Source organism: Ambystoma mexicanum, chromosome 6q (assembly GCF_040938575.1).
Source record: "Ambystoma mexicanum isolate Mex_15411 chromosome 6q, UKY_AmexF1_1, whole genome shotgun sequence".
In the NCBI taxonomy this organism is placed as follows: domain Eukaryota; kingdom Metazoa; phylum Chordata; class Amphibia; order Caudata; family Ambystomatidae; genus Ambystoma; species Ambystoma mexicanum.
The window spans coordinates 1,397,706,957-1,397,730,429 of record NC_090937.1 but is presented as its reverse complement, the minus strand read 5'-3'; the positions used below and the strand labels follow the sequence as shown (position 1 = coordinate 1,397,730,429).

The 23,473-nt window shown below is 42.6% G+C and overlaps 1 protein-coding gene across 4 annotated transcripts in view; it reads left to right on the top strand.

The window, feature by feature from the left end:
- HGFAC (HGF activator) overlaps positions 1-23,250 on the top strand; it is a 1,108,062-nt gene extending 1,084,812 nt beyond the window's left edge. For 3 of the 4 annotated variants that reach the window (XM_069632041.1, XM_069632043.1, XM_069632038.1), the window contains one exon: positions 22,766-23,250. In XM_069632041.1, the coding sequence (XP_069488142.1) occupies positions 22,766-22,957 (192 nt within the window). In that variant the 3' untranslated portion in view covers positions 22,958-23,250. The remainder of the gene's footprint in view (positions 1-22,765) is intronic. The other variant, XM_069632040.1, reaches the window with a different exon arrangement.
- The last annotated feature ends 223 nt before the right edge of the window (positions 23,251-23,473 follow it).

The window sequence follows — 23,473 nt, the reverse complement described above, 5'->3', positions numbered from 1 at the left end:
TTGTGTATATGCTTGTATCCTGACTATTTGACCTCTGACGTGCACATGAAGTAAACGCTGCCTACCTTGTACACATGGCATGAAACGTTTCAAATGCATTTCTATGGAGTCCGCTTGCTTTGTGCTGGTGTAAAAAGCAGGCGGACTCTACAGGAATCCACAAATTGTGGAATATTTGTATGCCAGAGATAAAGGGGTGGCAGAATCGTAACTTATGATCCCACACTCCTCTCCACCATGCACATGAATGAAAATGGGGCGTGACATACATGCAATGTGTAAAAGTCTTATGCAGGGCTGTTACACCTTTCATTTACGTTACGCCCTAGAGCAAAACGTTAACTCCAATGTGGTGTGACATGGGAAACACTAGTATAGGTATCAGTGCAGTCAGCACAAACGTATGTTTTTAAAGCGACAATACTGGCATATATTAGGCACCACAAGCACAAAAATGCAAGGCAGGCTTACAATTGGATGAAGAGATGCACTGTTTCATGAGGGACTGAGTTGAAATCTGTGGGTACCTCCCTCCACTAAATTCTTGTGTATTTTAAGACTTGCTTGGCTTTGTTAAATGTTGCTTGCAGACCTTTTGCTAACTCTAGTGAGGGTGTGGGTTGTCATCTCCCCTTTTTTTCTCTCCATGGGTAGAGTCGACCCTGGATTGCCTTTTCTTTCTCTTTTGCGCATGTTCGTCCCATTTTGGGTGCATATATCACCTTTTTCAAACCCTATGTATCATGGATAGCCCTCCTGATTATTGGCTTCCCTGAATGAAGAATGTGGAGATCAATTGAAAACATGTAATGGGAGGTTTTCATGTCTCACCTCTTTTGAACTCCCTTCTCTTTTCTCTTCCCCCTCATTTCTTGACCATTATAGGAATTATAACAAGCCAGACAAGGATTTTTCTTTCGGTTTGTTGTTAAGTCTTCTTAAAATGTTCGAGGGAACTCCAACTAGTTGGCTTGTTATTGGCCAGCTGGGCACTAATGTTATGAGAGATTGTGCGGGTTTCTAGGTGAAAGAAAAGTCGTGTTTATTAATGGTCTCTATTTCTTTGCTCTGTTTGTGCTTTGATAAACTGCTTGCCATGAAATGTACACCTTTACCAGCATTTTAGGGAGATGTGTGTTTTGTTTATCACTTGGTACTTTTAAGTAGATTGTATTATTTCATTTAATGAGTTTTGCTAGCTTGGGTGTTAGCATTATCATGTTTATATATATATAAATGTATATGGGCATTATGGGGGATTGCTAACAATAATGGAAATGATGCCCCTTTCAATTTGGCAGCAATGGCTGCCATTTTACCCACCATGGAAAAAGCATGAATGTAACTTTGTGAAATACACATTTTATCTGAGCATCCTTGAAATATACAGTTCGCTGTGCCATTGCGACCATGCAACCCTGGCTGTTCACTGCATTCTTCCATTATATTATATTATTGTAATGTATATAATATTATATTATGGATGTGAGCTGCCTCGTATTTAGAGTGAGTGTTGTAAAGTAGTGATGTAGTGTGAGTGTGCGCATAAACCTTTCCTGGTATCCCTGTGTGGTCTCTGGCCATTGTTCTTTCTCCCTGTCATTCCATGCAGAGTGTGTGTTCCCACGTTCACTGTGCGCTGGGCATTCATTCCACGGTTGCTCTTATTGTGTATTGTTGCCATAGGTGCAGGTTATTTTTGGTGGTGGTGTTTGTGTGGGCATATCTTATCTGCAGCACACGTATTGGTGACTGCAAAGCTACTACCCTTTCATCCAGAACATGCATGTATTGGTGACATCAGACCTTTGTGACGCTGGGTCTACTGTGCTTGTATGAATGTCTCAATCAATTATTCTTTATACGAATGCCCTTATCTTGATTGTCTTGATTGTCCGCAGCATGTCCTTCGTCCATATGTTTGGTGTTATTATTCTGCACATGTGGTTTGCTCCATGCAGGTATTTGCTGCTGGTGGTGTCTGCCTTTGTGGACATTCCGCATCCAAAAATATGTGTTTTGGGGACGATTCCAAAATGCATGGACGAATATATGAAGTTTGCCTGATCCAGTAAAATGTTTATGGTGTTCACATGTTCAAGGTAAGGGTTATGTGTGTGCCAACATTCTCAAAAATCAAAATGGACAATTTCAAAATATGAGCCACGAAAGGCAGTTTTCTGGAAGTGAATACAAACATATTATTATAATTAATAGTATTATTAGGCTAAGGGGTAATCAGACCTACTTATAACAAGGACCATTGGACCAATTAGTGCCTAAGTCAACATATAAAATGTGGCAGAAAGAAGACAGCAATGTGGGTGTTCTAACAATGTTTCAGAGAGTTGGTGCAGTGGTGACAAGAAGAGACAGAGTGAAAGTGAGGAGAAACCTGGCATGTCCAAGCCAGTTAGGCCACATTATAGGACGGCTGCAGAACAGGAGGTGACTAAACCATGTAGCCACACTGTAGCGAGGGTAAGGCCTCCAGGAGAGGCCAGAGTAAGGAGACAGCCGCGGGTATTGGCCCAAATGCTAGGAGGCCATGAGGAGAATGAGCAACAGAATAGCCTGCTGAGAGAACTATCCTATGTATTGGTGCTAGCTGCAAAAGAACGTATATCATGTAATATAAAAACATTTATAAAGCTCAAACTAAGGCTAATAGCATCTAGGCGCTAAGAAACAGTGTGGCAGGCAGCAAAGAGCCACTCCAGAAACAATACTTCAGCTAATACAGAACCTAAAAAAGGAACGTTTTTAAGGCTTTCCGGGATATTAAATTGTCATCAATACTGCGCACTGTCAGTGTTTGGAAGCGAGTTCCACATACCAGGTGCAAGAATTGAGAAAGCATGGCCTCCCACCAGAGTTCTACGGAAGCATGGTTCTCCACAAAATAGTCTCTGCAGAGTCTTGCAAGCCTGTGCTTCATCGATTCTGGGCTCAAAGTGTGGTACCCTTGAATGAGGGTTATAATTACTGCAGCCTGACAAAAACCCAGATCGAGAAGAAATCCTACCCAAATGACCACTAGGGCAAGACAGAAAACTGTAAAGGGCTTGTAAAACACTAGATCAAGAGGGAGTGCTGATCTCCAGAATCAACTGCCAAGGTGAAGTCAAAGAAGTGTGGTGTTGCACATAAAACTCCCTGAGACTGTGGATGTTTTGAAGGACACTTTTCTGGCTTCAGATGCCCTATCGGTATGTGGACTAGAATAGAAAGTGGGTATCGCACTTCAGAAATTAGGTCCTGACAGCAGATGCCATTCACGTGATTGGCTTTACCCTTCCATCCTGACACTTTGTTCCTTGAGTGATCACACTACTTTGGTTCATTAGCTATTCCCCTGGGTACTATAGGAGTTTGTCCGTATCTTGTGTCTGAGCAACATAAGCCTTGAGGGAACCCACGCTAGGAATAATAGGTAGTGAAAATAACAGGATCATCCCCCTATGGGTTTGAAGGTTTGTACATCCAAAACTCTGGACCTACACTTCTGCCTGTTAGTCCCACTATAGGTTAGGTGAGACCCATTTGATGGTTCAGTTCCTCCATTCCACCAAGAAAGCTGCCTCTGTTTGTGTTCCAGCAGTTTCCTCTCTACCCCTTAGTTTTAATTCGAATAAAAACTGTTGTACTTTATTTCTACGAGTTATGGTAGGTGTTTTTGATACAGCACTGGTCACCACTATAGCACTCTAACAGTACAGTCAGAGGCTGTCCAGAGACTGCCACAATGTCCCTCTGCCAGGAGTATTGAGACCTTGGTCTCCAAGAAAATAGAAAAAGGCTGCAGAGGAGGACTAACAGCAATGCAGGAGAAAGGTTAAATGCACACAAACGATCTATACAGGCAAGAAAAGGAACGAGGGCTAGGGATGGAGTTTGTGATAGTTTATATATGTTATGTCAGAAATATGGCACAACTGCGCAGTGACCCAAAATGGAATCAATTGCACATGATCTAAAATAGTCCATCTAATTCATAACCAATTGTTTGGTTTCCAACATCGATTTATTGGTAAGGCCAACAAATCTACAGCCACAGCCGACACGTGTTTCGACCAATCGGTCGTCCTCAAGGCAATTCCATCTTATATTAGACTCATTATATACTGAAAAGTTTCTCACACCAAACGCTGTGTTCCCAGAAGGAACCTCCCAAAGGCAAATTGACCTATTATATAGGATTCAGTATCAACAAGTAGTTTTCTTAAACGATAATGTGTAGAAATCTCATGGAATATGATATATATGGTTTTGCTGTTATCCTGAAAACGTGTGTTACTTGTGATGAACTTTCAGCCAAGGTTTATGACTTAGTTAATATGGCGTGTCAATTACCATTGCACTATCAAAGGTTTAGATAACTAAATGTACAAAATGATCGGGTGTAATCCGGCGACTGAAATGAAGGCATGCCTTATATATGAGCTCTGTTCCATCCTCATCCTCAAGCAAAGGAAAATCATTTCTCATTTGCCTGTGTAAAGTGTCATGCATCCTTGACTATACTGTGGCTACTGCAACACTAACATTCACCTCCTTGTCAGTTCATCCCTGTATCTGGGTCTGTGGCAGGTCTGTAAGGGGCCCATAGACCCTGTGATGGGCCCACAAGCTCTGTGTCCATTTTAAACCAAGTCTGAGCATTGGCAAATGTCTCCCCCCCTTACCCTGGGCACTTTGTTCTAGTGGATCCATAGCAGGTGGATTTCTGTGGTTGTGTTGTTTTACGCAACAACCATAACATTTCCTCCTCCAAAGATTTCCCGTGAATATATGGAACAGTTTCAGATGTATGTCTATTTAATCTATAATTAGAAATTGAGAAGAATGTATCAATTAGTTCTAACAATGCCGGCAAACTCACATATGGACCTTGAATGCACTAACTAAATTTTGTATTTAATAGTTGGTTGATCCCAACATATTGTTTGTTTCTGAATGTGAGCGAGGAAGCTGCAAAATGGTTATGCCTCAGAGGAGGAGGAAATTGAGGAAGGCCATTGATAGAGTGGAGAATGCGGATTAGAAGACAAGATAGCAAGCACATGAGTGTTCACATTACGGCATATATGGTGATCATTTTTCTTTGTACCCCTACAGTGGAAAGGTGTTCCCCAAGAGGAGGGATTTGAACTGAAAATAACAGACCACCAAGATGTTTCTAGGAGAATTTTGGGACTGAGTGTGGTGAACAGTTTGATGACTTTAGGAATCTTTTGAGACAATACACTTTTGTGTAGTAGTGAAGGTGTGTTGGGTCTTGTTCTTTTAGAAATGTTAGGTAAGAAATAAGGTTTTTAATTTTATCCTGGGGTAGGCGGAGAGACAGTGCCTAATGGAAGCCCATTCCTGTTATAATGCCTTCTTGTACTGTCTCGAGTAGGATAGTAGTGTTAGGATAATCACTATTAGTTGTAATGCACAACCCTGACCCATCAGTGAAATGATATAGAGCCCCCCTCTCAAGTAAAAAAAAAGTCAGATCAGAAGCCACGTGTATATACTATCGCTTTAGGGTCCGAGAACAATATTTTGATTAGGTTGTTGAAAGTGCCAGAGACCCGCTGCCACTCAATAAACTTCCAATGGTAAGGTCATTCAATGCGCTCAAATGCTTTCTCAGTAGCAGACGCAACTACAGACATGTCCTTGCGCCATTCTGCCAAGGCAATAACATTACAAAATAGTAGTGAGTTGGACCCAAGCTATTCCTTGATAAACCACCCTTGATTACAGTAAATATATTCTAGTAGTAATAGCTCAAGGCAAGTAGCCATGCTTCGATGTTAGGTGAGCAATTGTTGCAATATCTCCACAACAGAAAACCATCTTTCAAAATCTACATTAAGCAAACTAAGAAAAGATCAGGAAACATGAGGGACGAGCTACTTAATGGTTTGGTACCTTGAGGGCCATTCAAGAGATAAAAAGGCTTCCACAATGCCCATACCAGGAACAGCCTCAGATGAGAACAGTGATGCAGACCCACTGGCTGAACATTGCAGTTTTGACATTCAGATGTATTGCCACCTGCGTTTTATATATTTATATATCTATATATATGTTTTCTTTTTTTCTCACTGTTTTATTCTGTTTTCTCCTCCTCTCCATTCTCCCTCTCTCTTCCCGCCCTCCCTTACTTTTTTCTATGCACTTACTCTATCAGAATTGTCCCATGACCTAGTATGATAGCAACAAATGTTTGTCTCCTACCCCCTCCCTTTACTTGTCCCCCCCCGTCCCCCAGCACTATCTGAAATGGCATCAGGCCTAGTACGATAGTCGCTTGTTTTGTTCCACTACCTCCTTTCTCCTCCCCCTCCCTCACCTCTTGTTAATTTCCGGCTCTACCAGAAATTTCGTCAGGCCTAGTGCGGTAGTCGCCTGTCTGTTTCCCATTTCCTTCCTATCTGTATTTTAGCTCTTGCACTTGCCGAGTATGATAGTTAATTTCACATTCTTGTTGTTCATGGCCTGTGAGAATGTCATTGTATTTTCCCGTGTTCCCTCACTTGCCGTGAAGCGCTTTGAAACACAATGTGTAAAGGCGCTAGATAAATAAACATATCATATCATATCATTTAGGGCCTCAGCACGAGTTTGGCCATAATTTGGAGGTACTTCAGGAGTAAATCTGCAGAATTATCACCAAACTTGCTTACCGTCAGTGGTGGTCCATGGGACTCCAGGGTTGTAAGTTGTAAGGCCGCGCAGTACATCTCCCGATTTGGCTTTAAGGTGGAAGATTTACCTCCAGCATTTTTCTGAAGGTGAAACTCAGCAAACCCTGTAGTACAGCAGTGCAGTTATTCAGAAGCAAAAGTATCTCTAATGGAATTACCACCATTTTGACAGCACCGCACACTTGTAACCGCGCCGTTGGTGTCAGATATCTACCTTCTTTTGGAATGATTACTATCATGGCCTCCAGAGAGATCCCTGCACTTTACACACCATCTCTAAGTTCTTTAAAAAGCTGTAGCACTTTAAGCAGTAGCTCTCTATGGAAGGTTTTAAAGAACTCAACGGTTAACAGATCAGTCCTTGCTGACTCATCTGTAGCCATGTGGTTCAGAACTGCAGTGATTTCAGGGAGTGCAGATGGCTGTGTCAGAATTTGACCAACCAAATTCTTCATACACAGAAACTCTGCAGATTAGTTCAGGGGAATACATTGGAGTGAATTTGGAGTCCATGATATACCAAGAACAAACAAACGTAATTAAAACGCATTCTTCCTAAAACACAAAACAGTGCAAATAAGTATTTATAAAATACACTTTAAATGAAATAAAATCAAAACCTGCACTTAAAAAAAGTACTTTCTGAAATCATCATATACTTTTACTACCACGGTCATGCAGCCATACAATGCTCTGATTCTCTTTAAAAAGGACAAACAAGCCCATCACTATACTACACTAGCAAACAAAACACTTTTCTGTTAACAGCTTAACAACAACACAAAATAAATAGTTGAGTGAAGGTTTCAGCAATGATGATTTGGATATGTGCGTAGTGGGAGATGGCCGGAGTGACACTTGGCATTTGCTAAGTCTTCAGCAAAGTTAACCCTTTTTGGAGCCAAAACCATCCAATGATTGCTCATTTATTTATAATTTGCAACATAATTCTGTTGATAGGTATGTTTGTTATGGGATGGATTTTGTTACTGTGCATAGACGTTTTTCTGACTTACATACTTATGCCCGATGTGTGCAACAGGAAGTTAAAGGGTTCAACATTTTGTTCTATATTCACATAGTAGTGGTTAACTTGTATTCAATGATAATCCTTTATTTTTGCCTTTTGCAAAAGGTAACCTGTCTATTGCACCTGTCAGAATCCCATTGGCCTAGTTTCTATGGTAGTATGTCTGTCCCTCCGACAAGATGCTCTACGTCAACCAGTGTATTGCAATTGGCAGACTAGTAGGGTAGGCTGTCCATAGTGCCCAAAAGGTCTATTAGTATAGTTGCCTTTTCTCCCCCACAGAAGATCGGATGACACAGCGACATCTGAGCTTAAGGTATGTGTAAACGCACCTCTTTGGTGCATATCCACCACAGGCATGGCTATCCATCCACGCACTCTAGAATGCAGCTATAACTATGTCAAATTCGGCATAGCTGGTCACAGCGGTTTCGCACTGAAACACCAGACCTGCCTCAACACCTCTCCCATTATAATACAGGGACAAGCTATGACAAAATGTGGTCTCGCTGGATACACATCGAGTCTCATGCACTCCTGCACTAGTGCTCTGTCGTGACCTCCCGCAGCACCCACCCACGTGCCTGACGTCTTGGGTTGCTTACTGGAGCCTAACCAGCCCTCCTAAGTCCTAATATTGGCCAAATGCACACTCACATCTTAAGCCTCCTCTTAGAACTTTCCCATACCTTGACTTCGGTCCCTGAGGGCGTTTCAACCACAAAGTGCATTGAGGCCATATAAATGGGGAAATGGCGCTATATAAATGACGACTACAATACAATACAATATATTCAAGCTAAGGTTGTGTTTACTATTGTTTTTTAGTAACTTTACATTGTTCACCTAATGAGTTTAAATAAATCGTAACATTTTTTTTTGTACTCGTTGCTTAAAAAACAGCCAGTTGTATCAGTGTCAAAGTAATGTGAAATGAAATGCGCATGATGTTGGCCAGGTGATGCGGGGTATGGGTATATGGGTATAATGGGTGTTTGAAAGTATTAATATACTTTTGGATGAACAGTCTACATTTTATTTGCAAATACTGCAAATATTTAATGAGGCACGTCTTATGTGTAGAAATGTCCTGTGAGTATTTAATATTTATTTTGAATGTTTATTATGGAGAACTGTGTGGATGTATTATACTTTTCATGATACAGAATGTTTTGTATGGTGGTTATTTCTTATATTTCAAAGCGTATGCTTTTTGTGTCCATCACCTTTATTGTTTGGAAGGAGTGGCGCATGTATTTGCAAGCAGTTCGTCCTCCCCTCCCCCCCTCCCCCCCGATATGTCCATAATCCAGAATGCATGCTTTTGAGGTGTGCAAGCGGATGATCTAGCAAACCATAACATGTCTATCTTGAAGAAATAAGTCCTAAATGTATGTGTCAAAACAGTGCGTGTTTTATTGGAGGTACATTAGACGGTGTGTGTTTATTTTTTGAGTTTCATATTCTTCTTTTGTATTGTTTTTAGGAAGCCAGACCTGTAATTTGTTGGAAATTGAAAGTGATTACACGTTTAACTACCTTTTCAGTTGGCGCTGGACTTGCATATGTATCTATAGCTTTTAGTGAAGTTGAAGAATCCATTGGTCAGCGAAAGTAACTCATAAATGGCCCATAGACAGAGAAATTAAAAAAGTGTGCTCCACCTGCCGGAACTTCACATGGACTCTAATTTCACAGGCTGTGTCGGTTGGCCTTTTTTTTTTTAGAAGATATAGTTCTTTTTTTCAGTTAATTCATACTCCATTTTCTACATGACCATATCCAATAACTATATAGAGGATGGGGTGGTTTTAAATTTACTCTTTTGTTTGTGTTGCAATGTGTGGGATGTTTTGATTTGATGTCACATCTTCACATGTATCTCAGTTGCAAAAAGGGTGTGTGAGCAGTTGAAACAGCATATTCCCACTTTCATATATAGTTATCAAGTTGGTTTTGTGGCCTAGCTTTGGGGTAATGCTTAGCAACACATTCAGAGGTGCTATTCAGTTGTGTAGCCAGCTGTTCTGTGCAGAAGTGTGATATATTTTGACAGTGACAGTCTGGTCTGGCGTACACAAGAAGCTGGTTCTGTAAATATATGTACATATTTTGTAAGTTTTCAGCATTGCACATGTAAGTAGTATGCATTAAAAATAGTTACATAATTTCACCAACATAGTTTTACTTTGGCAGTTCTGATGTCGTGGCTATGGTTAAATCTGTTTTTTCACACGTAACAGGTTTGGTAAATAGTTTACTTACCGGCTTCATGGGCGTGGTGCATCTAATCCTGCTTGGTTGGAGGGGCGGCTTCTCTGCGTGTAATGCAAGTCGTGCTATAGGTCCTGTTAAACATTTACCACAGTATTGTTAGTTGGACAGGTATTGCTAGTGCCCTATAAAAAGGATACCTTAACACAATTTGCATCAGTCAAGGTATTCGTGTCTTTCTCTATTTCTTTTTTTGCTGGTCTTGTCAGTACACGCTGATGTGAACTGCAGTGGCCTGAACCTGTAAATATGTATATTGATATTATAGTTTGGAATGTCTTGCTTGTTGTTTCATGCACTAATGGTAATAGTTCGTTGGTTTAATAATAATGTTCAATTAGTGTAGTACTAACTCACGTATCCGTATATTTAATATATTTAATTCGTGTTGATGATGTTAACAATGTTTTGTAGTATTTTAGGTAAACAATAGTATCAAGATTACAATCCGAATTAAGGGGGCGATTCATGGAAAAGAGTGCATGAATCCTACAAGGGCCGCACGCCGAGAACGAGACTGCAGGCAGAATAAGAGATGCATGCACCGCGTATTCATGGAATTTTCTGCGCAACGTAAAAGGTATATGCAAGTCGCAGACAAATGCCTCGACACGCCCCCATGCAAAGCAAAGAACAGCCAGCACGGCTACCTTTGTGTGCTCGTACAGGAGCAAATATACACACCCTTCAAACAGTGCGTAGGGTCCCCCGCCAGCGGATCTGCAAGCCGAGGACCCTGCGCAGGGTCCCTCCTAAATGTTACCAGCATCCCGACAACATGCATAATGTGTATCGTAACTCGGGTGAAACTCAGCAAATCTGTGTGCGAACCCCCGTTAACTGTTCCTGCTCCACACTAGACCTAAGTCCAATCAGATCCCCGGCTGCGTACACGCATGTCGAAATCCGACATGCAAACCTACCTCAGAGCTGCGATTGCTATGCGCAAGTATACTTACACCTGCCTTTGGGTGGCAGAGACATGGAGGGATTTGCGTGGGCATTTCGCAGTCGGGAGGTTGCACGATCACAGCCATGAATACACTTTATCATGTGCATTTGTGCACATGCAATGGACTGCCTAAAGCCTGTTCCTCGTAACGCCCACATTTTCCATTGTTCGTCCTAATTTTCTGAGTTCTGCCCCCTACTCCGCCCTTTACGCAGGCCTCGCCCATGCTCTGCTTGGTATCTTGCTCAAGGCACTCGACTGCTCGGAGAGATGTGCTGAGCCTGCGCGAAGTCCATGCAAGTTAGGAAAAAGTGCCGCGCAGTCGATTCCATGAATTGATGAATGGTGTTCTCACGCAGAATGGAGCACACATCCCTGGTGTTCCACAAAAATAATTCCATGAATCGGCTCCTAAATGTTCATTTTTATATTACTTGCTTGAACTATGGTATCTTTTTAGGCTTGTTTTGCTTTTTTATGATGCCGCCTGCTACATTCCTTGCTTTTAGTGCTGTGCTGTGTTTGTAAATGGGCAGCTTACCAGATGCTGCTGCAGTACTGTGTGTTCTGCTTTGTGTCTTCCCAGTGGTAGTGCTTTCAAGCTGTGTGTGGGCAGTATTTTTGATTTTGACATGTGTTATGACCTCAGGCTGTGAATCTGATATTTCTCTAAATACAGGTATATTAGTTAAGTTAAGTAAGTGTATGCTGTCTGGTATGTTAAAGATTAAGCGGTTCACATTATTTGGTTGATGGGCGGTTACCCAAAGGGAAACGCCTTTTACTTTATTTAACATTAGTATATGTAATTGTGCAATTTGAAGTATGGTAGGTGTTAGGGCAGGAAGTCATTTTTAGTCACTCAGGTGAGCCCAATTTTATTATGCTGAATTATCTGTGCTTGGATCCACTTGTGTCAACAGTGAGGCTCTTTTTAAAAGACTCACTGGTGATTGCAACTCATGCCATCATCACCGGGTAGCCTATTGGCCTATTGGCTTCCAGGGGAGTGGAACAACTCCCTGATCTACTCAGGTAATCATGTATTTATATATGCAAACAAACAATCAGGGCGAGCCCAGATAAAGAGTCACCCACTATTGTTTAATACATATACCACATGTATATAGAGAAAAGTGAGAAATCACCAAGCAACTTAATACATTAATGAATGTTGCACAGGACAAAAAATAGTGCATTACATGTACATAACAGTAACAATTATCAAAACAAAATCCACATGTATGACTCATATGAATGTGAAATAACCCTTCTCAATGTCTGGGGGTCGTGTAAATGTAACTGCCACATTGGTTGGTCAATTGTGCAGTTTTATAAATGATCCATGCCATTCCAGAGAGTTGTCGACACAACTGTGTTTCAGCCTGTACTTCGGTTGACGGATGCTCTTAATTTCAATGGCCTTTATCAGGACAGCCGTCTAGCCTACGCATCGCTCGACAGGGAGCGCCGACTGAGCTGCTATGGCCATTGAATAGGCGCTGCTCTGGATCGGATGATCACCTCAGATATTTTCCAGGACTCCCTCTATCAGTAGAAGTGGATCCTTCTGAATCTATCTGCCAGACTCCACATAGTACATCAGAGAACCTATCAAGCCTTCTCCCTTGGCATGCATGACATCTCAGTGCACAATCTTTGACCACAGGATACCTCATTGAATGAGACACTGAAATCAGCTTCTCTCCTGATGAAGGCCATTGAAATTAGTCTCCAACCCAGGCCTACCTATCGCTGATACCTACACCAGTGCTTCCTCCAAACAGACCCTTACCGACATTCTCTTTGTCACACCCTCTCCAGGCCTATGGACCCCCATATGGTCTCTGTTCTCTCTCTTTTTCTCCTTCAACCATTAATGGTGTCACCCGGTGGGAGGCACTCCTGACCCCCTTCACTCCTCCAAGATCATCATCAATGTTTACCTAAATGGCACTGTCTTGGTCCAAGGCCCTCCCTCAGGCCAACTAACTCCTTTTTGATAGATGCTTCCTGTGCCTTATCAACATACTTTCTTCTCCTTCTGTTCCTTCTTTTCCCTCTCTGCCACCTCTACGGCTGCCTCTGCTGCATCTCCGGCCACCCTGTTGACTTCTTCCTCCGTCATCCCTCTGGCACCCACATCCACCTCCCTGGCTTCCTTACCTTCTCCTCCGTCCTCCTCTGTCCATCCTCGAGCACCTACAACACTTCTGCAGGGCGTACCTCTGACCTGTACCCCTCCACTGAAGTCCTTCAAAGGGGGCAACCTGCTCCACTTTGCTACTCTTAGCTCTTGTTCAGCTCTCAAACACTCCTCTGACATATGCCATCTGCTGGTAAAACTTGATTTGGATCTACTGGTTCACGGCCAGGTCTGTCCCAAGCTTTGACAGTCTCCTTCCTGATGGCTACAAGATCCTCTCCGAACACAGAAACAACCGTCCCAGTGGGGGTGTAGCCTTGATCTTCTCGGAGTGGATCCCTGCTTCTGTCATTCCTGTGCAGGACTATGTCTCTTTTGAATGCCTGGTCTGCAGGCTCTCTATCTCTCATGGCCTTTTTTTCTCTGTGGCCACAATGTACAGGCTGCCTGGCCAGGTCGCCCCCTTCTTTTCTGAGTCGGCGAACCTCTCCTCACCGCTACCTCTCAACTTCTCCTCCTCTGGGACCTTAACATCCACCTGGATGCTACCTGCCCTTCTTTAGGTCTCTTTTGCAACCTCTGCAACTCTCTCTCTCTCCTCTCTATTCTTCCCTCTGGCTCGACTCACTCTGCAGGACACCCCCTGGATGTTCTGATCTCCTTAGACCTCCCCCTCTCCAACTCTGTAACCACTCCTCTCTCCTGGAATGATCTTCTTTCCTCCCACCTCCTTCTCTCTACCCCTCAGGCCAAGCTGACTCCAGGACTGCCACCTACCTTCTCAGTCATCCGACCCAGAAAGCTTGTGTCAGTGGAGGCTTTCGCAGCTACCTTCTCTCCTCAGTCTGCACCTTTAGCTGACTCACACCCTGACACAGCCCTATTTAACCTTCATCTTTCTATCTCTAACACGATTGATGTATTTGCCCCTGTCATTAGGACTCGATTGATCCCCAAATCCAAGTGCAACTCTTGGTACGACTCCGACCCCGTCTCCCGCAAACACAAGTGCAGGGTGGCTGAGAGGAAGTGGAGGGCATCAGACACACCCTCTGACAAACTGGCCTGACGCCTGCTCCAAAGGCAATACAGACTCTTCTGTCCTCGCCAAGAAGAGAGCCCACATCCAAGCCTTCGTCTCTGCGGAATCAAATAACTCGGCTGAACTCTTAAAAATCTGCATGGAGCTGGCCCATCCTGCTGGAGTCTCTACCTCTCCTGTTCCCTCCCAGGCCTCTGTACGGCCTTGGCTTCTCACTTCATCACTAAAACTCCGGACATCCTGTCCACCCTCTCTTGCTCCTCCTTCTCCTCCTTCACTCCTGGGCCGCCTGTGGCCATCTCTCCTCCTCCCTTCTCTTCATTTCACTTGTTTACCCCTGACGATGTTTCGAGACAAGTCCGATCTATCCAAGTCTCATCAAAACAGCTTCTGCCCTGTTCATCCAAAACCATCAAGGACCACATCGATACCCTTGCTTCAGCCTTGGCCGATTTCTGCAATAACTCCTTTGCCACTGGAACCTTCCCTTCCTCACTTAAGCACTCCCTTGTGCACCAACTGCTAATAAGCCCTCTGACGATCCTTCCTCTCCGGCTAACTATTGCCCGATCTCCATCACCCCTTTCCTGGGCATACTCTTGGAAAAGCTGGCCATCTCCCAGCTTAATCTTCACACTGAATCTGTTGGTTGTCTCCATGACCACCAGTCTGGCTTCAGAGCTGCCAGAATCACAATACTGCTCTCCTGAACACCCGTAAAGATTTGCTCTCAAACCTTGATTCTAACCTTCCTTCTGTCCTCATTCTCCTCAATCTTTCTTCTTCCTTTGATAACCATGCCATCCTGCTCAATCGCATCTGTGATAACATGGGTATCACTGATCAGGCCCTTTTCTGCTGACCTCTTTTCTCACTAACCGGCACTCCCAGGTCCAACTGGGGTCTTTCCTCTCTTGTATCTCTCTCTCCATTTGTGTTTTTTTTCCACGGGTCTAACCTCTCTCCATGGATTTTCAACCAATACCTGGCACCTCTTGCCCATCGCATCACTTCCTTCTGCTCCAACTTTCGGTGTTATGCGGGACACCCAGCTTTCCTTCAGGGTCCCCTCAGCCACCCCTTCTCCTTCTCTCATTTTAGAATGTCTGACCGCAATTCAAGAATGGTGTGCCGCCAATGATCTCTGCCTTAATGCCAGTAAGACTGAGATCCTCCTCATCGCAAACAAAAGCTCCCTCGTTTCCTCTTTCTCTCTCTCTCTCTCTCTCTCTCTGGCCGCCCACACTTGGCCCTCTTCCTGCTCTTACCTGAGAGGCTAAGAACCTTGGGGTCATCTTCAACTCCACCCCATGCTTCTCTCCTCACATCTCTAACATCTCTAATAAGTCAAACTGTCAGCTGCACCTCCTCAGAGGTATTCTTCCCTTCCTTACTTTCCCCCAGAAGCTCACTGTCTCCAGAGCTCTGGTCCCCTCTAGGCTGGACTACTGCAACAGCCTCTTTCTAAATCTTCCTGCCTCTACTCTCGACCTCTTCAACGTATCCAGAACAGGACTGCAAGGCTTGTCCTTGGCCTCAAGCCCAGGGATCGTATCTCTCCAGCTCTGAAATCTCTTCATTGGCTCCCAGCGGTGGCAAGGATCAAGTTCAAGACCATCTGCATCATCCACAAGGCTTTCTGGGGCCTGGGTCTGCACTACCTCCCACTCTCTCTTCCTAAACATCTCTTCCCCCGAGCTGTCCGATCGTCCACTTCAAACTCTATGAGAGTCAGGCGCTTTTCGAAACAGAGAGTTGGGGGCAGATCTCTATCTTCAACTGGAACCTCCCGCTGGAACAGCCTCCCTGCCTCTCTCAAACTTGAGCAAAACCACCTCTGGTTCTGGAAGCAACCCAAGACCTTCCTCTTTGCTTCTGCTTTCTCTCTTCTTCTCCCCTTCTGATGTATCGACTGCTCCACACACTGGTCACCTGGCTAGCCTCTGAACTTGTGCCCAGGCTCCTGCATGTCCAGTTGCACCTCACACTACCTCCTGGCTCCCCTAGCACTTGTGGTCTGTATCTGCAACCCTACAGTCCCTTCTCTCCGCTCTTATGAGCCACCCGTTGGCTGCACTTCTTGAGTTACCTGCACCGAGCCACACGCTGGCTGCACTTTTGAGTTACCTGCACTTCTGCCTCCACCTCTCCCATCCCCCCGGCACTTCTCCCTTTCCACTTCCCTGCACTTGCATGTTCTGAATCATATAGGGCCCAGTGAGATTGTTGTTTTGTCCTCCCTATGTTTCCCCCTCCTTGTCTTGTTGCACCTAGAAACACTTGTGTACAGGCGCATTATAAATGCCATATCATATCATTACAAACTCTTTCAGAACCCCTACATCCTCTGCAGATCCCATACACCTTCACCTCTCCCATTTCGGACAATATGCTCTCAGTGTGAGAGCGACATTCCTGCACAACGCATGCAATGCCATTGTATGTCTCCAAATGCTAGTCTGGTCCATTCTTCGGGAGACGCCTTGTTCGCTCCTGCTCTGTTTCTACTTTTAGCCATTAAAGAACACAAAGAGCAGATTCTTCCGACAATGCAAGCTATCTGTGTTTTTTTCCTCTGGTTGCTCTGCTGTCAACAATGGATGAGGTGGCTCTAGCAATCGTGTGCCTGACAGTGTGACTCTCACCCACAGAGCGAGACAATATAATTCTTAATTGTCATGAGAAAAGCAAGCAAGAGTAGATGAACAGCAATTTTCTGTTGACTTGAGGCATCCATTTGACCAATGCCAAGACCCAGTTACCCTGTTTCTGCATGAACACACTCTGCAAAGCAGAGCGGAGACAATCTGAGAAGATAATGGATACACAAACACAGAGCGAGAGAGAGCAAAATAGAGCGAGACAGAGTGAGAGAGAAAGAAAGAAAGAGACTGCAAAAAGAGAGAATGGGCTAGATCAGCGTATGATACACCGGGTACAGATAAATGATGGATAAGGGGAAACGTACTGTATTGCAGCGATAATATACTAGGGAAACCTAGGATGAAGTACTATATCAAAGCATGATATTATTGTTACTTGACTTTGACACTCACCTGAACAGATTTCAATTTGGACGAAACAAGCTATATATTTAACATTCCAAACTCATTATTTGTGCTGGCATATATGTATGCAACTCTTGAAATCAATTGGTACAGTGACAATAATATCCTTCACATATAGCTACTTTGCAGCCTAATAACACAACTACAGTGGCCCATTGGTTTACTGTATTTGTGTACAGTGCTGCGCTGCTCTTGAGCTACGGCTGTGCTTAAAACAATACAATTACAAAATAAAGTTTAAACAACGGGCACCAGAAGGCCACAATGACTGTGAAGAGGGCCATTGAGGAAGTGTGGTGTGCAAAGAAAGAGTGAAGAGTTTGACAGGATAAGAAGTAGAGTGAACAGATAAGTCAATATGACCAGTATAACAGCTAACCAATCCTGGGATTCCTCTTACAAATCATTGGTGTCCTGTGATTATTACCAATGTGTGTGAAATACGTTAATTAAAACTTCGATGCCCACATTGTTTCAGTTTGCCAAACGGAAGCCAAGGACTGAAGGGCTGGCGAATGCTGTACTAGTAACATAGGCTCATCTGGGGTTTCTTTAATGATTTAAGATTGCGCACAGGTAAATTAGGCAGGAGGTGGAGCGCATGGACAGCACCCCCTAACAGTGCCCATGTCCAGGGGAAAGGTAGGTCTCAGAGATCCCACAGAGGGGCTTCCTTGTTGGGTCCAGATATGCTATGTTCCCTTTCCTTTTGGCAGCAAGACATCCTGCACACATTGTAGAAATATATGTTTGACTTATATATACGTCCGCCTAGGTTGACATCACCAGTTTATTGTTCCTGATGTACAATCCCGCCTCACCGTTCTGGACAAGAAAAACAGACAGTGTATGCAGAATTCGAAATATATTTAAAGAATTAAGTAAAATCTAAACAAAGATAGCCTCAAACTTTATACCAAGGAAATCACTACAATGTTATATATTCATAAACAATTAAACATCAAAACAGTTCTTTCCTGCCTACATGCATCTCACTAATATCTATTTATGCAAGCATTTGCTTCCAAAATAAATCATATATATATATATATATATATATATATATATATATATATATATATAGAGAGAGAGAGAGAGATAGGTAGGTAGATAGATAGATAGATAGATAGATAGATAGATAGATAGATAGATAGATAGATAGACAGACAGACAGATAGATACTAGGCATTCTAAATACACTCCTATGATTGCTACTACTTAGGCAACAAAGTATATTTCAATGATAGCATTGTTGTTGGCACGTGTGGCTCAGATATATATATAGAACCATTTCAGGATTCTTAAAAAACTCTGGATTTTCTCCAAAACAAGTACAGTACAGAAGAAAGGTTACTCGAACAAATGGTATTTATAAGCACTAATTAATTCTAGTTGGCTCACCTGTATGAATGTGGGGTTTTGAATGGATAGGCTATGCACACATTCCTTAAATGTAGGCAAGAAAACATTTTGTCTGATTACTACAGGTTTAGATTCAGGAAAATAATACTAATACTCTATGGGATTGGGCACTCTTCTCTGAACACATGTGTGCAGTTTTCTCAGAACATGTCTCTGCAGCTTTCAATGTCCATGTTTGCACAATTGTTCATCTATGTGTGTACAACTTTCAATTTACAAGAGTGTAGTTTTCAATCTTCACAGGTTTTAATCTACATGTGTGTTTGGCCTGGAGTTGTAATATGCTCTAGTAACAGTTACCATGTTAAAGCAACCCTGGCATATCACAATACACATGGGTTTATCAAATGCATTTTCAGGATAAGGGATACCATAGGATTTTAGACTTTATACGGTTTTCTGTGAATAGAATGAATTCAACCTTCTCATTTCTATTTCACAAGCACCTAATTCATGGCTAGGCACATAGCAGCTTCAAATTTAAATGATACCTCATCAGGCAATAGTATGTCATGACAATGCTATAGCCCGTGTGAGTCTATGCTAGCAGGAGCTAAGGATTCTTCTTTAATTTGGTATCATTGTACAAAAACAGTCTACATTCAAGTGCACACAATGCTGTCAGCTTTAAACAGTGTCCTAACCGTTCATTTCTATATCCATATACTGTACACACATTTTCTGATAGGGGCTCACAATGAATGGCCAATTCAAACACAGAAAAAATAATTCTCTTTTTATCTTTTATAAAAATGGATATGGGAGTGGGAATTTATTTGCCCATCTCTTCCATTATCTTTATTAAATTTTTTCAAATTCTTAAAAACATGCTACTTGTTTCCACATGCTTCCATACATAGTGACAAAGAGAGCATATTAATCATATACTTCATTACTTACAAAACAGTGAAAAAAAATGGTATAGTCCACACCTATGGAGTACATAAAACCAACAATCAAGCGTGGAAGAACATACATCAGAAAACTATGTGCACAGTGTATGCATATAGAAATGAACAGTTAGGACACCATTCTGTAGAAATATGTCTGCTAAAACCTAGGTACTAACCCAGAACTCAATGTAAAAAGGACATTTTATCTAACACTGCACCTGTCAATTATCCATATGGTGTCTTCAATATTAGTACCTGGAGGCCAATGAGAAGGTTCGGAAGGGAGGAATTACCAGCAGTAATCCCCCCGCTCCAAGTCGCCTCACAGCTGGCGGCCGCCATCTGCCCCCGCCGGGGAACGAGGTAAGTGGGGTCCTCCTCCCCCATCCACAGAATTCCCTCCTCACCCCCAACCCCCACTTACCTTCTTTAAAGTCCATTTTGGGCGCAGACCTGCTGGGAACACTTCTGTCCTCAGCGCGTCCGCTCCCGATCTGAGACATCCCATCATGGAAAGGAAGAAGGGACTACAAGTAGTCCCTTCTTCCTTTCTATGGTAGCTTTTTTTTAAAAACTTTTTGTAATGGTGTCATGGAAAGAGAGAGGGGACTTTGTGTAGTCCCTTCTCCCGTTTCCATGGCAGCCATTTTTTCATTTATTTTTTTCAATGGCCACCATGGAAAGGGAAAACAGACTATGGGCCTCATTACGAGGTGGGCGGTAAGGGATTACCAGCACCGGTAAAGGCACCGGTGCCGGTAATCCCTTACCGCCCTACTACGAGTTCCCTTTGCGGGTCCTCCCTTAATGCCTGGTTTTTCCAGGCATTAGGACGGGACCCGCAAAGGGACTCTGGAGCTAATAACGGTACCGCAATTTGCGGTACCGTTATTAGCGCCTTCCCCATTCCCATTTAGCCCTATGGGGGCTCAAATGGGAATGGCCCTGGTGAATGGGGAATTACCGGTCCCGCCAACCTTGGAATGGACTGGTAATTGCTCCATTCACCAGGGCGGAGTCGGAACGAGTTTGGAGGCAGTCATGGCGCTAATAGCACCATAGCTACCTCCAACCTCGTAATGGTGTTCCCTTCCCCGGCGGCTATTTTTTTTAACATTTGGTTTTCTGTTCCGAAACGCCAGAGCATTTGTCTTACGGGCTGGGGTACTAATAGCAATAATCCTTTGTTAAGGTCCTCACTTCGCTCGGGCCTGTAATTATGGGCCCCGGGGCAATACCTGAAGTGGTAATGTCCCCCCCTGCTTGGGGTTTATTGCTTATTTAATCTCCCAATATTATTTGTGCAACTATTTTATAACCTTCAGACCCTGCCCACATCTTGTGAATGAGGTGTGGTTTACAGCAGCCTCATGACCTTACTCTTAAACTTATGAAGAGGTATTTTGCTTATTTTAATATTACTATGGATGTGAATGTGCAAGTTTAATAAAGTAAGGATCATTGTATTATATAGATTAAAAAGCACAATTGAAGATGTTGAAAGTTCATGTACGCTGTGTATTTCCAGAGATAATGTTTACCTTAATGTATCTTCCATATCGCCCCAGGTGAATTTTATATCAGTTGGAAGATGTCATTTTTAACTACAGACTGTAATTTATTTTAAGCTGGAGATATGATTTTTGAAATGATTACATGTTGGGGTAACATTTTAAAATTCACCATGTAACTTTCTTTTTCAGTTTATAAAAAAATAAATGCTCATTTCAGCCAATAGGTGTCACTGGCAGTGAATCGCAAATGAGCTGTTTTCCATGACACTGACACAGGAAAGTCTCATGATCTCATGACTTGCATTTGCATTAGCTTTGAGACTGATTTAAATGGGATTCAGGCAGCCGAATCTTACATGAACACAATAACAGCCTCTTGATCAGTCCTACTACCCAGATTCCTGAGGTTGGGGATGCACTACAACCTGACCCCTGGGGACTTGCATAGGCATGTCTCATTTCAAGTAAAGTGAAATGCAGTATTATTCAAAGGGATGTGAACTGCATGGAAAACATACAATGGAACGTCAGATGATTCCTCATTTCCATATTACACTTCACATTATTTTCTATTTGAAAACACAAGTGCACCATCTGCCAACTATATTAAGAATATGGCACACTGACTAAATCCTAGAATTGTTCATTTTGGTTCAAATACTCTTAATACATGTCCTTATGACCGCTAAATTCTCTTTGATCCTACTTCCCTGTGCATTTTTCTGCATGTCTTCACATACTGATCAGGCAGTAGTTGAAAAATACATGATTTACATTTGTCACTTTAAAGCATGAAATCAGGCCTTTTCGCACTTTTACATATAGAAAGTTCACATTTACATAATTACAGTTCTCTGCTTTTCCTTAGCATTGATAATAGTCTGAAACTATTTTTAAAGGCCTTAGAAATGGTTGCAGTTTATCTCTGGGGTTCACAAACAGTTATTTGCACCTCCTATTTTACAGGTTACCAATTTCATCATGGCAGGTAGGAAGATGCGCAATCAAACAGGGGGCATCATTTTGTTTATGTTGCCTCTCTTAAACACTTTCTAGTCTCAGTTTACTCCAGGGGATTGGTCTTTCACTTCAAGGTTTCCCACAACTTCCACCCAGTTTTGACTTGTGTTAATAGTATCAGCGAGACAGGGCTATGTTGAAACCTAAGTGAGTGTCAAAACCCCCGGATAGCATGGCAAACACCACTCAAAAGGAAGCAGCATTTTCCATCTGCAATGAAAAAAACCTTGAGCTACGTCTTGGACAATCTATGTATGCAGTGCTAGGTTCAGCCTGGGGTTCGGTTAGTCCTACCCCTGGTCATTCTACACATAGGTGGAAAACAGTGGGAAAATATGTGCAAAAAGAGCTCTTGCTAGTCTGCTGGAGACAAAAGTCTCCAGGTTAACATTGAAAAGTTGCCAGAATAGGGGGATACATGTATGAATTGTATTCCATGAATGTAACATGAACAGCCTTTCAGTGAAAGAATGCATTTGCACTCACTTACTGATTTAACCAAATGCCAGTAGGTTGTGGCATGAACTCAGAATCAAGGAGGTGCTCGTACTCTGTGGTCATGGGAAATCAGGCAGACCTAGTAGCCAGCATCAGAAATCAATTCGCATTGTTCATTGGATGTTCTTGCAAGCATGTTAGTTATTTTTCTTAAAAACGGTTCTGTAAGATACAACTAACACACTTTCCTTTGTTCCTAATATAGGGAGATTCTGGAGGACCCTTGGTCTGTGAATCTGAAAAGGTGTCATACCTGTATGGAATTATCAGCTGGGGAGATGGATGTGGACTAAAGCCAGGAGTGTACACCAAGGTGTCTAACTTCGTAGCTTGGATTAGCTCTAAAATTACTCCCAGAATCCACCCACGGCGTGAAAACACCAGGAAATGCCACTGATCAAATTTACTATTTATCTGCTTGTCTAGATTGCATTTGTGCTACATAACATTCACAATGATATAAAGACAGAAAATCATTTGCACTTTTTGTGCTATCCTAAGATTTACAATAGAAAATGTTTATTTAATAAAATAAACTTGTACATGTTAAAGTTTTTCCACATGAGTAAGTTTGCAGTAAAGATTGTTGAACTGTCTACGATTAGAGGTCAATTCATACTTGTTTGATGTGTGATGTAGTGATGCCTTTATTGAAATGCAGCCTGGTGATAAAAGCTCCTTTTCAAGCTATTACGTGCGGATCAGCCTCTCATTTATGATAAAATACTACCAGCGACAAGATGCCTGACGTTTATGAGCTCTATTTACTTTCCAACATAGTTCTGGTTGCTCATATTATGCTTTGCTTTTAAATGCTTTTGTGGCAGCATTTTTGATTAACGCTGTTTTGTAATAACTCATCTACTTTTGGCCTGACCTACGATTACATAATTTGAACTATACACCAACAGCC